The 15,632-nt window shown below is 39.3% G+C and overlaps 3 protein-coding genes across 4 annotated transcripts; 1 reads left to right on the plus strand and 2 right to left on the minus strand.

Annotated features, from left to right (window-relative positions):
* Positions 1-589: 589 nt before the first annotated feature.
* On the plus strand, positions 590-4,660 carry LOC114826630 (transcription factor bHLH80-like). 2 transcript variants are annotated; one of them, XM_029107303.2, is made up of 5 exons: positions 590-1,242; positions 1,356-1,448; positions 1,602-1,667; positions 4,044-4,112; positions 4,311-4,660. In XM_029107303.2, the coding sequence occupies exons 1-5, from the start codon at positions 826-828 to the stop codon at positions 4,356-4,358; spliced, it is 693 nt and encodes a 230-aa protein (XP_028963136.1). In that variant the 5' UTR covers positions 590-825; the 3' UTR covers positions 4,359-4,660. The 2 variants fall into 2 exon arrangements, with proteins under 2 accessions (XP_028963136.1, XP_028963135.1); XM_029107302.2 differs by having other exon boundaries at positions 596-1,242; positions 4,276-4,660.
* A 1,541-nt stretch (positions 4,661-6,201) lies between these two features.
* Positions 6,202-7,977, minus strand: LOC114819108 (UDP-glycosyltransferase 88F4-like). Its single transcript, XM_070826035.1, has one exon. The coding sequence runs from the start codon at positions 7,950-7,952 to the stop codon at positions 6,339-6,341; it is 1,614 nt and encodes a 537-aa protein (XP_070682136.1). The 5' UTR covers positions 7,953-7,977; the 3' UTR covers positions 6,202-6,338.
* A 5,521-nt stretch (positions 7,978-13,498) lies between these two features.
* Positions 13,499-13,942, minus strand: LOC139198152 (uncharacterized). The gene has a single exon (XM_070826419.1). It carries the CDS (start codon positions 13,940-13,942, stop codon positions 13,499-13,501), a length of 444 nt encoding a protein of 147 aa, XP_070682520.1.
* Positions 13,943-15,632: the final 1,690 nt, after the last annotated feature.

Raw genomic sequence — 15,632 nt, forward strand, 5'->3', positions numbered from 1 at the left:
ACTGTAGTACAAAAATGACATTCTACAGATTTTAACACTCTTCTATTGAATCAAACTCTTAACGCAAACGGCTTCATGGACTAATTTTTTTGCACAGTTATGATATATTTAACTGCTTGGCACGAATATTAATCATGTTTGTTTCCTTTTCCACACTAACACTAACGCTTATTTAAGATGAAACGAAAAAAATATAACTTTTATCCAAGAGTGTTTTGGTTTGATGGATAAAGGCTTGCATGTACAGATATACCGCTACAGTGACATTATTTACTAATAAATTGAAGACATATATAAGTTTTGTTCAAATATATTTGTTTTATTGACATAAAACTATATCGATGTACATGTATTATGTGAGTTATTCTTCATCTATGAGATTTCATTTTCTTAATTTGGTACAACATTGAAGAGGCAAGAAAACAAAAGTAATCAAAGTAATAAGTTATAAGAGAAACATGAACAAGACTTTTAAAAGTGAAATTATGTATGAATTCTCTATTATCTTATATTTTTAATGAAATTTACGTACTAACATTAAAATATTATAAAAAAAATATAAGAATCTACAAATAGATACTGATCTGAGTCTGGCCATTAATTGTCGCTCAAGTACAAGTCTTTTTCCTCTTTCCCTTCTTTTTTTTTTCTCTTTCTCCAAATATTGAAACCATCAAAAGCTCAGAGGGAAAAGGAAGGACGGACGGAAACAAAAATAGAAAATAATTCAAGCTATTATTATTTTATTATTAAAAGTAGTGAAGGAGCGAGCGAACGAGCGAGCGAGCAAGCAAAGAGCTGAGTCTGAGTGTCCGTCCAAAGCAGATGCAACGGGCAGCCGGCGGAAGCAGCGGCGGTGAAGTGAGTCAAGGAGGAGGCGGACTCGGGCGGTACAGCTCGGCCCCAGCCACATGGTTAGAAGCGCTGCTGGAAGAGGACGAGGTGGACCCACTGAAGCCGACGCAGTGCTTGACTGAGCTTCTTGCCGACAACACACCTTGTACGACGGTGGATCCAGCTTCGTATGATGCTGCAGCTGGGTACCTTAGTCGACAGAAAAGCTCACCGGCTGATTTTAATGGCGGCGGCGGGGGGTCGGGGGGATATTTCGCCGGGTTTGGAATTCCGGCCGACCTCGACTTTGTGTCGTCGTCGTCGTTGTCCCCAAACAGCCCTTCTTCCTCTGCTAATAAGAGGGTTCGGGAGCACCGGCAACACCACTATTCCTCCGACACACATGTGGTCAGTTTTTTATTTTTTAATTAATGAATTATATGGTTATTAGTTTGTTAATCTAGTTTAATTAATTAATTAAAATTAAATTTAGTAATCTGGATTAATTTGTGAAATGGCAGAAAGTGGAGGAAGGAGGATTGGAGGATTCGGTGGGTTGCAGGGTGAGGGCCAAGCGTGGTTGTGCCACGCATCCCAGGAGCATTGCTGAAAGGGTTCGTTATTGTTTCCATTAACTTAAATTAATCACTCGTTACCTACACACTAATTGTATATATTTCTCCAGAAATTTGAAAGGTGAAGGAATTTATTTATATTAATTATAAAATACCAAATTTAATTTTGTTGGTTAATTTGTTATATTATAGGTCAGGAGGACTAAGATCAGTGATCGCATAAGGAAGCTTCAAGAGCTTGTGCCCAGCATGGATAAGGTACACCCTTGAGGCCTGACCCTCCCTCCTATTCATTTTATTTTTATCAATTTTTGTATGGTTTTAGGGCCCCGGTTTTCTACACATTTTAGTTCTTCTAGTCGAGAAATTTTCCAAATGTCCGGTATCCAAGCGGATGCTCCACGTGTCATAAAATAAGTGGAGGGACACAGAAAAAAATATATTATTTACTCCACTTGTATTATTACATGTGGAGTACCGCCTGAATACCTGGTACTTGGAAAAATCTCTCCTTCGAGTCCTGCATCACTTACTTGAAACATGTTTGGATGATTATCATCTGTCTCATGAATATTGAAAACTAACTAGCGGTGAAATTAATTCAAGTTATAGAATTGTATGAAAATCATATCTCAAACAAATTTAAGGCTCGGTTTGGATTCTCAAGTATTTAGATTTTAAATCTAGGCAATCAAATTTTCGTAGATTTGGAGTCTAGATGTTTGAATTAAACATTTTACAGCATAAGATAACTTACAGAAATGGTAACAGTATATGGCTGATGTATTCATTATTATACCCATTATATCGGTTTTAAATTTAGGCAATCAGTATCTAGTTTATGACGAAATCTTAGAATTCAGACCCATGTCTATTCTATGTTGCATCAACTTTCCTTAAGGCTTCGTGGGTCGATGCTTGTTTAAGGAATGTATCTACAAGAAAATTATCCCATGATAGGTCATTGGGTTATGAAGGGTTGCTTTAATTATCTGCATCAATTTTAATGGTTAGTAAACATTTAAATGACTTCTTGTTTACTTTCGTATTTTGTAACTCATTTCTTCTCCGCTTTTTATTGAGATGCAAAATTATCACGATATGCAGTAAACTGTAAGCACCCATTGTATTTCAAATTACCATCAAGCTTAACTCGTAGGTAAAAGTTTGGACTTAATGTTACTGATAAAGATAATCTCTTTCAGATAAAAAAAAAAAATAATGGTCAGGAAAATTACAATGAATGAGAAAAGTACACTAACGCATTTTTTTCCAGATAGAGGTCGCGAGTAATCTTTGGCTTGGGAGCTATTTAAATAGAGTATTTCTACGCACAGTAATCGTTGCTATAATGGTGATGTGATAGCAATACTTTTCATGCTTCAAACTGTAGTAATCACTTGAATCTCGTATTGAAGAATTTGAGTGAATGAAATTCTTTAAGAGAGTAGCACGTGCATTTTTCAAGGTATGGAAAAAAGGTCATGTGCAGGAATAAGTTGCATCGCTGCAGCCTGCATTGGAGCCATAACAGTAGAGAGATTATTGAAAAGAATATGTATATGTTGGTGAACTTAGTGTTATTTGGGCCATTGGTCCCACTTGATTATGGAGAAAGTTATTTAGGGAGGCAAGGTTGACTTTTATGATTCCCTAGTCATGCATACTGTATAAACGAGAGAGATTGTACCTTCGGTGGAGCAGAAAAGGTGCAAATATGATGGAGCTGATGGATTTTGAACATTTGTGTCTAAAGGATGTTGAGAGTTGTCCCACATCGGTGAGGGACAAGGTTTGCTATGTGCTTATATGGTCTTGGGCTACTCCCCATATTGCCAATTGGTTTTATGGTGGAACCCCAATTTCATCAAAGGAATGCTATGATTTTGAAGGAACATGAGGAGAGGAGGTATCCCTTTTGCGGGAATGAGTGTGTTGTTTGGCATTATAGTGGTCTTCGGTTTCTAAATAGCTTAAAGAAACATGTTCTTCATCCATGCGGATTGGGCTGTGGCTACAATTTATTGAGATTGTGGTGTGTGTTATGTAATTGCTAGTTATTCAATTTTGTAACATCATAGGACTGCTTGTCCCATGGTAGTGTAATTGTTTTTGTTTCATGCTAGTGTAATTGTTTTTGTCCCATGCTAGTGTAATTGTTTTTGTTTCTCTTTTCAAAAAAAAAAAAATGTTAATTAAATTTTTACCTTTCATAAATAAACTTCGAACTTAAATACTAATACTTATAAAACTCGAGTCCCATTCTCTTGGTCACCTGGTGACCAAAGATACATGGTCACTTACCCTTGGATTAGATATCAAGGGTTAAGATTAAAACATTAAAAGCATATCTAATCCTTGATATCAAATCAAAGGATGAGGGACCATGCATCCTGTGGTCAACAGGTGACCAAGAGAACATTTTTGTATAAAACTCTGTCTTTCCGACTTCTTAACCCTAGCATTTGTAAAACCATTTTAAAATTTTGTACAAAGAATAGAAACCGGAAGATATTTTGAATAACTTCAAAATCTGTATATTGTGTATATGAATTTTGTCCAAACTTTTCATGTGTTTTGTGAACAATAGCTTACAATTGTTTGGTGTGGTGCTTCTGTCGATTTTCTTTGCAGCAAACTAATACTGCCGATATGTTAGACGAGGCAGTGGAGTATGTTAAGTTCCTTCAGAAGCAGATTCAGGTATTATATACATTGACCTTGTTGAAGAAACTTTGTCAGTATAAATTGTTCCTCAAACGAGACACTTGGGAAGGACTTGAATGGAAAAAGTTTACATTAGCCTTTCCTTTCTTTTCCCTCTTTTGAATAAGATGTTATGTTTGTCTCTGCTGTGTCATTGAAGGGAAGTTACGTAATAAAAAATTCGAAACATGGCAGGAACTTTCGGAGCATCAGCGCAGGTGCAAATGCATAGCTAAAGAATGACCAGAAGGTACCCGAAATGCCTCCTACTGTTTAGTGTAATTATTAGATATATTAATTGCAGCCAAGATTCATCATGGCGGTGGTTTGTTGATAATCGTTTCTAAGAGACTTACCGTTGTAATTTTGAGATATACCATACCTAGATTCCATGACTATGCAATTAGCTGCTTCTACTTGGAAAAGTTCAATCGGTTCCAAGGAAACAGATTATTGTTCTAGAATTGTAGTCATACAATAGTATGACAAGATTTTTTATTTTATTTTATTCTTAACATGCTTCATTTATGCATCTGTTACGTTTACTATCGTGTATCTGGATATTTATACTCATAAAGTTTTCTGTTACCTGGTGAGGAGCTATATAATTAATAAAATCTCGTGAAATTCTCAGAGCTGTCATTAACTCCAGTTACTGTGTAGCAATAGCATAGTGATATTGAGTTTTGGTGTGTATGTTGTCATCGTGATGAAGGAGGATTTAGGCGAGAGATTATCAAGTTAGGTCTTGTGAACATTCTGGTGGAAGATTCTCAAATTTTGATCAACCTACTTGGTGGAGAGAAACCACAATCATGGCGTCTTCTTTCACGAATGAAAGATATGTGGAGTTTGATGGTGAATGTTCGGGTTGCTCATATTCGGCATGCTTTGCGTGAAGCCATTATTGTTGCAGATGGTCTAGCTTCTTTGGGACATTAGAAGTCGAATACAAGTATTTTGGTTACGAGTCACAACCAAATTGCGGTTGTGATGATGTTCAGGCCGAATGAATTGTGACTTCTTGTTGGTTGCGACATCTGCATTGATACTATACACGCTAAAGCTAGGCCTGGTATTTTGGACCCAATCCGTTAATCCGACCCGACTCAACCCGTTAATATTTGTATTTGGGTGGATGCTTAACAGGTCGGGTTGCTAACGGATGAACCCGTTAACAATCCGTTAAATAACGGATCACTTTGGGTCAACCCGTTAGACCCGTTAGGACCCATTAACATCCGTTAGCACCGGTTAGTTGAAGATATTTTAGTAATTTTAGTAAAGTCTTAATAATAAAAAATAAACTTTATGCAAAAAAAAAAAATTAATTGTTAACGGGTCGGGTTCGGGTGACCCGTTAGCTTAACGGGTCAGGTTGAACCTGATCCAAACTTAATAAACCCGATCCGTTTACAGGTCTAGCTAAAGCGTTAATTAATTAGCAAGTTTGACATTGTTGAATCAGCTCAGCTCATTGTTTAAGGTCATCGTTGAAAGATCACGTCTTCCGAAAATGAACCAACGACTTAGTAAGAAAGAAATCCATCTTCTTGGGAGGAATTAAGCTGATGGTCAACGTTACTACATGTTGTTTGACTTGAGAAGATGATGATATGGTGCACGCTGTCCTAGAATAATTACCCAACTTTCAGACTAAATCTCTCCACTAAAGATTTTTCTCATGTATCAAAATATAGTTGGTAAACCATGTCATCATATTTCGACCAAAAAAAAAAAAATCACGTCATCATATAAATGGAGAGAAGATATATTTTACAGCATTTTTTTCATTTATATTATGACCCATAATGTATCGACTTATGTTCCGGATACATCTATTTCATCGGACAACAAAATCTTCCCTCCGAAATTTTTCAGCACAAACACAAATCAAGCGACAAAAAAAGCGAACACAAACCAATGAGCATGCAAAGACACAAATCCAGGAAATAATGGGCAGGCCCAGTCCTACATTATTTCCACGCTTGAGCCTGGAGCTGAGCAAGCTCATAAGAATACAAACCGTCAGTCTAGTAATGCTAAGAACGACGGTTCAATTTCAAACTATAGTTGTCTGGTAATATAAAGAACGAGGAGTTTATTATAAAAAAAAAAAATGGTGATGGGAAGACAATACAATTGTCATCAAACAGATACAATTTTTCTTATTTTATTTTTCACCAAAATCCAAATGCAAATGAAAATCCAGAACTTGCATAATTATGTTAAGCTATTAACAAAGTTAACCAAGTTTCTGGTGGACGAACCATTCTCTCCCAAAGCAGCCATAGCCATCTCCCCAATTTTCTTGCTCCTCTCTCTAAGCACTCTCCCTTCTTCCGACTCCATCAACTCCCTCACTCTCCTCTCCAATTCCTCCCCACTCACGAACCCATCTTCCTCATCTCTCTGCTCAACCGCAATCGCTATTTCCATGTCCGTCGCCATAACATTCCTGTTCAAATGCTGCTCCGCGTACAACGGCCAAGCAATCATGGGCACCCCCGCAACCACTGCTTCCAGCACCGAGTTCCATCCGCAATGCGTCACGAACCCACCAACCGATTCCTTCTTCAACACCTCTGCCTGCGGTGCCCATGACTTCACTACCATCCCCCTGTCTTTGGTCCTCTCCAAGAACCCTTCTGGCAACACACCCTCCAAATCAAAGTCGTCAACTCCAAGGACCTGCTTTGTTTTCTCATCAACCGGCGGCTTCTTCACCACCCACAGGAACCTCTGCCCGCTCGCCTCCAACGCTTTCGCTATCTCCTTCAGTTGAATTGCAGGGAGTGATCCCCTGCTTCCGAAACAGAGAAAAACCACGCTTCGACTTGGCTGCTTATCGAGCCATGACAAGCAGTCCTCCTCGGCCGCAGCTGCATCATTACCCGATACTTTTTCTTCGTCAATCAATGGTCCAACGTAGTACACAGGCGAAGTTGGCCCATCAGGAACACACAGGCCTTCAGCAATGGCATGGAGGACGGCTGGCGGCTCGAGCTCTTCGAACGTGTTGACGATGATTCCTTTGGATTTGGGAAGATCGGAGCAAAAGGAGAGGAAGTCCCAATAAGCAGGGTCGTCTCGGTCGAGCAGCGGTTCGATCATGTGTATAGCCTTCAGAGGAGATTTCCGTCCGGGGAATTCGATAACGGTGTCGGTGAGGTCCTTGAAACTCTGGGTGGTTTGTTCATGGATCTTAGGGAAATACAAAAAAGCACCCAGAGCTGCGGCACCAGAAGTGTAGAAGTAGTATGTGGGAATGTCGAATTCCTTGCTGATGGTCATCGCGGAGGTGCAGACGAGGTCGATGATGAAGGCGCGGACGACGGCGGATTTGGAGATGTCTTGGAGGGCACGGCGGACGTGGGGATCGTTCTGGCGAACGAAGTCAACCACGATTGCGGTGCCGCTGATGTTTTGGGTAATTTTATTGGTGACGCGAGGGAATTGGCGGAAGGAAATGGAAGGGTGGGAGTGGGAGATGCGGCGGATGTAGGCGGGGATGCTAGGGGTGTCGAAGAAGCTGCCGCAGGTGTAGAGAATGGTGATGGAAAACTTGTGGGGGCCGTAGCGGTGGAGGATGAGCTTGCCCAGCTCCACCATGGAGATGACATGCCCCATTCCTGGAGCTGCGTACAGCACTATTACGTCTCCCATGGCAGCTGCTGCTGCTGATTTGTGTGTTGTGTTTTCTGCTGAAATTATCTGATTTGATTTGAGAGAAAATTCAACTGAGTTCGGTAAATTGCTTATCTGATTTGATTTGAAAGAAAATTCAACTGAATAAAAGATAGGTAACCAGTGCATGCTCTCATCTAACCAGCGCATGCTCTCATCTAACCAAATAGTTAGAAGCAAACAAAAGTCAATCAAAACGACATGGAAGTAGACCATAATTTGTTTGTCTTTTCCTTATTTTATTTTTTCTTTGTATTTTTTCTATTTTAATAATTACAAATTGGCCAAGAGATATACATCAACAAATAGCTTAAAATAATAAAAATCTGACTCAGACAATGATCCCAATTGAAGGAAACCTTTAAAGTTTGACGAACAATAAGATTGTTATAAAAGAAAGGGAAATTAGTCCATTGCAGACTAATTTTAAAAGTGTTCAGTCGAAATAAAATACAGACACAACAATAATGCAAACATCATCTTAATATCACAATACTGTAGTGAGATTAAAACATTCAAAGCACATCCAACTATTGATAACAACTTCAAGAGTGAGTGACCATGCATTCCTTATTTACTAGAGAACATTTATGTATAAAACTCTGTGTCTTAATGAATTCTTAATCCTAGAATTTGTAAAACTATCTTAAAATTTTGCAAAATGAAGAGAAACCAGAAGATATTTTCTGTACATGAATTTTGTCTAACTTTTCATGTGTCTTGCAAAACTAAGCAGACAACAGCTTACAATTGTTTGGTGTGGTGCTTCTGTCGATTTTCCTTCATTCCTTGCAGCAAACTAAGTTGACAATAGCTTACAATTGTTAGATGAGGCAGTGGAGTATGTCCAGTTTCTTCAGAAGCTGATTCAGGTGCCTCTTTTGAATAAGATGTTACGTATGTCTGCTATGTAATTGAAGGGAAGTTACATACTAAAAACTTCGAAACATGGCAGGAAATTTCGGAGCATCAATGCAGGTGCAAATGCATAACTAAAGAATGACCAGAAGATACCCGAAATGCCTCCTACTGTTTAGTGTAATTGTTGAAATATCCTATATCGATCGTATTTATGAGAAAAGAAGAGTTTAAATATCTTAATCCCACTCCAACTAATACCGAGGCTTTTTGTGATAACACTCCACAACTGATGGATCGTGCATGTGGTAATTACTAAGTTGGAGACAATATTAGTGTTGTTGGAAGTATACAGGCGTAAGAGTGCCATACCTAAATTCCATGATCATGCACTTAGCTGCTTTTACTTGGAAAAGTTCAATCGGTATGATTTTGGTTTTCACTTCCAAGGAAACAGATTATTGTTCTGGAATTATAGTCGTACAATAGTATGACAATATATTTTGTTCTATTTACTCTTAACAGGCTTCATTTATGCATCTATCACGTTTACTATCGTGTATCTGGATGTTTATATATTCACAAAGTTTTTTGTTACGTGGTGAGGAGCTACATAATTAATAAACTCTCATGTGGGATTCTCAGAACTCATTAACTTCAGTTACTGTGTAGCATAGTGATATTGAGTTTTGATGTGTATGTTGTCATCGCGATAAAGGAGGATTCAAGTGAGAGATTATCGACTTGCATATGGCTGATAGTTATTTAGAACAAAATTACAAAGTGATTTGCTATCTTCATCAATTACGCAGCTAGTTTATATTTAAAAATTTAGAGCTTAGGGAATCATAGCTAAAAATCCTATGTTCGAATCCTTGCATTTGCAACCTCTTGTGTGGAATGTGGTCTCTCTATGAGATTTATGAAATATTCTGTTTCATTGAATTAATGAGGCTTTACAACTGTGTATATATATATATCTGCTAATCATAATTAGCACCTAATCAAGTATAACTAATTACACTAAGATAACTATTAGTTACACTAAGCATAACAGAAACTGTTATGATGTCCTGGAATATGTGTCAATACACCCCCTCAAGCAGACAGGAGGTAATCCGAGGGAAAGCTTGGACTGCAAAGCACTGAACCGAGCTTTAGAAAGAGCCTTTGTATGAATATCGGCAATTTGATGTTGAGTAGGCACATACTTGACATGAAGAAGATGGGATAGGACCAACTCCCGAATATAGTGATAATCTATTTCAACATGTTTGGTGCGAGCATGAAAAACTGGATTCGATGAGAGAGAGATGGCAGAAACATTGTCACACCATACAACAGGAACTTTGGATAAAGGAAAACCAATGTCTCTGAAAATCTTACAAATCCATGTAATTTCTGCTGCAGTATGTGCTAGAGAACGATATTCAGCTTCTGTGGAAGAGCGAGCAACTGTGCTTTGCTTCTTTGCACTCCAACTGATAAGATTGCTGCCCAAATACACACAGTAGCCACTGGTTGAACGCCGGTCATAAACACAGCCAGCCCAGTCAGCATCAGAGAAAGCAGTGAGATGTAGAGCACTCTTTCGAAACCATAATCCTTGAGTCACAGAACCCTTAAGAAATCTGAGGATCCTTTTGACAGCTTGATAATGCAGATCTCGTGGACAATGAAGGAATTGGCAGACTTGATTAACTGCAAAGGATAAGTCGGGCCGTGTCCAGGTCAAATACTGAAGAGCACCAACAATAGACCTGTATTCATGAGGATCAGATAAAGGGGAGCCAACATGATCTAATTTCTGACTGCCAAGTGGTGTTGAGCACGGTTTGCAGCCTTCCATCTTTGTTTTGAGTAATAAATCAAGCGCATATTTCCCTTGAGAAAGAAAAATACCCTCTGAAGATCTGTGGACTTCCAGGCCTAAGAAGTAATGAAGAGGACCTAAGTCCTTAACTGGAAACAGTGCACCAAGTTGAGTGATAATATCCTTGCAGACTGAAGGATTGGGACCCGTGACCAATATATCATCCACATAAACCAAAATTATCACCAAGGCAGGAGAGAATGTAACAAAGAGGGAACAATCAGATTGTGAGTTAGAGAAGCCAAGGGATAACAGTGCATGAAACAGTTTGTCATACCAAGCTCTAGGAGCTTGCTTAAGCCCATATAGTGATTTGTTTAACTTGCAAACATACGTAGACTTAGAAGAGTCAATAAAGCCTGGAGGTTGCTGCATGAATACTTCTTCTTTGAGGGAACCATGAAGAAAAGCATTGCTAATGTCCAATTGATTCAAGAACCAGTCAAACTGAACAGCTAGTGTGAGCAAGATCCGAATGGTCACTGGCTTTGCAACAGGGCTAAATGTTTCTGTAAAATCCACACCTTCTTGTTGATGGAAGCCTTTGGCCACTAATCGAGCCTTGTATCTGTCCACAGAGCCATCAGGATTCCTCTTTATTCTAAAAACCCATTTACAACCAATTAAATTCTGATGGGGAGAAGAGGGAACAAGAGTCCATGTACCAGTAGATTGGAGAGCTTGAAATTCCTCTAACATAGCTTGTTTCCAAGGAGCATGCTTAGAGGCTTGGGAATATGTAGTAGGAACAAATTGAGCAAGGTCAACATGATGTTTGGTTGCTGTTAAAGCCTTTGGTTTAAATATGCCAGCTTTGGATCTAGTTATCATTGGGTGATTATTGTGGGGAGGTGAAGGGGGTAATGATGGAGAAATCGAAGGAGAGGCAAGAGGTAAAGAAGAGGATATATGAGAAGGTACAGTGGGTGGAGAAACTGAGGAAGAGGCAAGTGGTGAAGAAGAGGATATATGAGAAGGTGCAGGAGGGGCAGTACTAGATGAAGTAATGGGAAAGGGTAAAAGAAAGGTTGAATCTGGAACAGAAAAGGAGGATTGGGTAGATGATGGAAGAGGCTTGTGCTGAAATGGAAAATGACTCTCATTAAACAAGACATGTCTGGAAATATAGACCTGAGATGTGTGCATATCTAAACACCTATACCCCTTATGCTGCAGGCTATAGCCAAGAAAGGCACATGGTGTACTTTTGCCATCAAGCTTAGAAGAAACATAAGGTTTAAGCCAAGGATAGCAACTGCATCCAAAAACCTTTAACCGTGAGTAATCTGGTGGTTTGTGAAAAAGAAGCTCCCATGGTGATTTATCCAAACCAGAAATTGGCAATCTGTTAACTAGATAAACTGCAGTGGAGAAAGCTTCAACCCAAAATTTGTGAGGAACTTTAGAAGCAGCAAGCATTGTTCGAGTGGTCTCAGTTAAATGCCGATGTTTCCTCTCAACACACCCATTTTGCTCTGGGGTGTGAGGACAGCTGAACTGATGCAAAATACCATGTTGGAGAAGAAAAGAACGAAACTGAGAACTTGTAAACTCACCCCCTGAATCAGACCGTAAAGTCTTGATTTTGTTTCCAGTCAAGGTCTCAACATAAGATTTAAAATGCACAAATATGGAGAAGACCTCAGATTTGAACTTCAAAGGAAATAGCCAACTGTATTTGGTATACTCATCAACAAACAGTACATAGAATTTATATCCACTGACAGAGGAGATAGGAGCAGGGCCCCAAACATCACAATGAACAAGTTCTAAACTGTGAGTAGTACTGCTAGTGCTTACAGAAAATGGCAACTTATGATTTTTACCAATTGCACAATCTTGACAAAAGAAAGATACAGATGGTTTGCCAGTGTAAGCAAGCTTATTTCTACTTAAGATCTTCCGGAAGATTGCAGAAGAGGGATGTCCAAGCCGCTTATGCCAAAGTTGTAAGGAAGCTGGAGTACTAATATTAGCATAGGATGAGGTAGAAACTGGAGCACAAACAGAAGCAGGTGAAGTACCTTGCACAGGATAAAAGCCAGAGCTAACTGGCCCCTGAAAAAGCATCCTCCCCGTAGAACGGTCCTTGATTGTAGAACCATCAGAATCAAGGATTAATTGACAGTAATTATCCTTTAAAAATTGATATGCAGAGAGGAGATTAAACTTCATATGAGGAACATGGAGAACATTGTTCAACTTAAATGCGGCAGTTGGAGTTTTAAGAACAGAAGTACCAGTGTGGTGAATGGGCATACCTTGACCATCACCAATATAGACTTTGTCGTCACCATGATAAGGCATAGGAGAATGAATAGTAGAGATATCATTCGTGATATGCGAGGTAGCTCCAGAATCCAAAATCCAGGTAGGAGAGGTAGATTTAGCAGTGGTGTGAGCACACATTGCTGCCAATTTTGCAGGTGGAATTTTTCCAGCAAAGGCATGATTCATGCGTTCAAAGCAGTCAATTGCTTCATGATCATGAGAGTGACAGATTTGACAGGGAACTCGGCCACCAGAGTACTGTCGATTGGAGCCTCCTGAAGAGCGACTTGGAGTGTAGGAGTTGCCTCGGAAATTATTAGTCCCACGATAATTGGTAAAACTGCGATTGTTGCCACGATTATTGCCACGAGTGTGACCACGATGGCTGCCTCGATAATTCTTAGAAGAATTATAGTTGGAGTATGGAGCAACAAATGCTTGAGGAAAGGCATTAAATTGAGGCGTTGGAAGAAGCGGAGCCTGAGAACGCTGAGACTGAGCAGCGTAGGCATGAAATGGTTCTGTAACAGAAGGAACAACAGACTTCTTCTTTCGATCCATAAAGAGTTCTTTGTTGATCAATAAGCCATGAAGTTCATCAAGAGAGGTGGAGGAAATTCGCAACATTATAGAGTCAATGAAGGACTCGTACTCATCAGAGAGGCCATTGAGCGTAACAGCAATAAGATCAGGATCAGAAAATTGGCGCTCCAGCCGCCATTAAAGCATCTGAAATTCCTTTGATTTGTTGAATGTAGGCAGAGATTGAAAGATCACCTTTCTGAACAGAGTGAAGGCGAGTGCGGAGTTGGTGAATGTGCACAGCGGAGACACCACCAAAGCGTTGTTCAAGATTGATCCACAGTTCGCGAGATGAAGATACACCGACAGTAAAAGGGATGATTTCTTCAGATAAAGTGGAATTTAACCAAATGAGGATGTTTTGATCCTTTTCATACCAAGCTTCAAAGGCTGGATTCGGAGCACCGGTGCTGTGGCCAGAACTATCAAGAAGAAACGGCGGTGGACACACTTCAGTACCGTCAAGAATGCCAGTGAGCTTGTAACGGCGAAAGATTGGAGCAAAGAGCGCCTTCCAGACGAGATAATTGTCTCGTTTGAGCTTCGTGGGAACCATACAACTAATGTTTTGGATTGTGATTGAAGAAATAGATGAAATTGGGAAATTAGGGTTAGGGTTCATCGAAGAGGAATTTGGGGCAAGAATGTCTGGATTCGCTGGAGAAGACGTCGAAGATGCCATCGGAGAGACAGAAAAACAGAGATGAAAGATCGAAAAGGGGAAGAATCAATCAAGAGCTGAAGAAAATCACAGAGATCACGAAGAGGTGGAGAGGATCTCGAAGATCGATGAAAATCGCGAAGAGGTGGAGAGGATCGCGAAGAGGCGGTTAAGCAAAGGCAATTGATACCATATGAGATTTATGAAATATTCTGTTTCATTGAATTAATGAGGCTTTACAACTGTGTATATATATATATATCTGCTAATCATAATTAGCACCTAATCAAGTATAACTAATTACACTAAGATAACTATTAGTTACACTAAGCATAACAGAAACTGTTATGATGTCCTGGAATATGTGTCAATACTCTCTAGTGGGCAATGGTGAGAGGCTGACGAATAAGGGAGAGTGGTAGGATATGGAAAATTGTAAGACGCTTTCGTCAATAATGTCAATTCCGCATAAAGTTTGGAAGAAAAACCAAAAGCGAATAAGAAATGTAGGGTTGCTTGACGAGTTAACCATTTGGTTTTTAGTCTTTAGTTTTGACTTTTTGGTTAGATATGAAAAGCAAATACGAGGGAGAAATCAGAGATGAACAAAGGAATATATGATGAGTTGTGGGAAGGATGCGGAAACCTTGGGATTGAAATTTGGGTCAAGTATTTTGGTTTAGTAACCCTCAATTGTCTGTTGCTCATAAATTTTGTAGGAACTAAGGATCATGATCCTTATTTTAACAAGAAAACTTCATATGCTTTTCATTTGTTAGTCACATGAGTCGCAACCAAATTGCGATTGTGAATTGTGATGATGTCCAGGCTGAGTGAATTGCGATTTCATGTTGGTTGCAACATTGCATTGGTATTATACACTCCGAAGCATTAATAAGCTAGTAAATTTGACAGATTTGAAGCAGAGCAACTCATTGTTTAAGGTCATTGTTGAAGGATCATCTCTTCCGAAACCAACCAACGAATTAACCAACGACTCAGCAAGAAAGAAATGCATCTTATTGGATGGAATTAAGCTGATGGTCAACGTTACCACATGTTGTTTGACTTGAGAAGATGATGAGGCAGTCTGTCCTAGAATAATTACCCAACTTTCAGACTAAATGTCTCCACTAGAGATTTTTCCCATGTATCGGAACACAGTCGGCACACGACGTCATTATATAAATGAAGTGAGGATATCTCTTTTTATCTTTTTTTTATTTATATTATAAAGTGATGTATCGGCTCAAGATTGGATTACATCTCTTTCAACAGACAACAAAATCTTGCCTCTCTGTCTCTTTCCTCCAAAATTTTTGAGCACAAACACAAATTAAGCAACAAAAAAAGCAAACACAAATTAATGAGCATGAAAAGGCACAATAGTCCAGGAATTAATGGGAGCAAAAGGAGAGCTTGTCCCAATAACCAGGGTAGTCTCGGTCGAGCATCAGGTCGACCATGTGGATAGCCTTCATAGGAGATTTCCATCCGGGGAATTCGAAAATGATATCGGTGAGGTCCTTAGAACTCTGGGTGGTTTGTTCATAGATTTTAGGGAAATACAAAAAAGCAGCAAGAA

This window comes from Malus domestica, chromosome 08 (genome assembly GCF_042453785.1).
Source record: "Malus domestica chromosome 08, GDT2T_hap1".
NCBI classification, from domain to species: domain Eukaryota; kingdom Viridiplantae; phylum Streptophyta; class Magnoliopsida; order Rosales; family Rosaceae; genus Malus; species Malus domestica.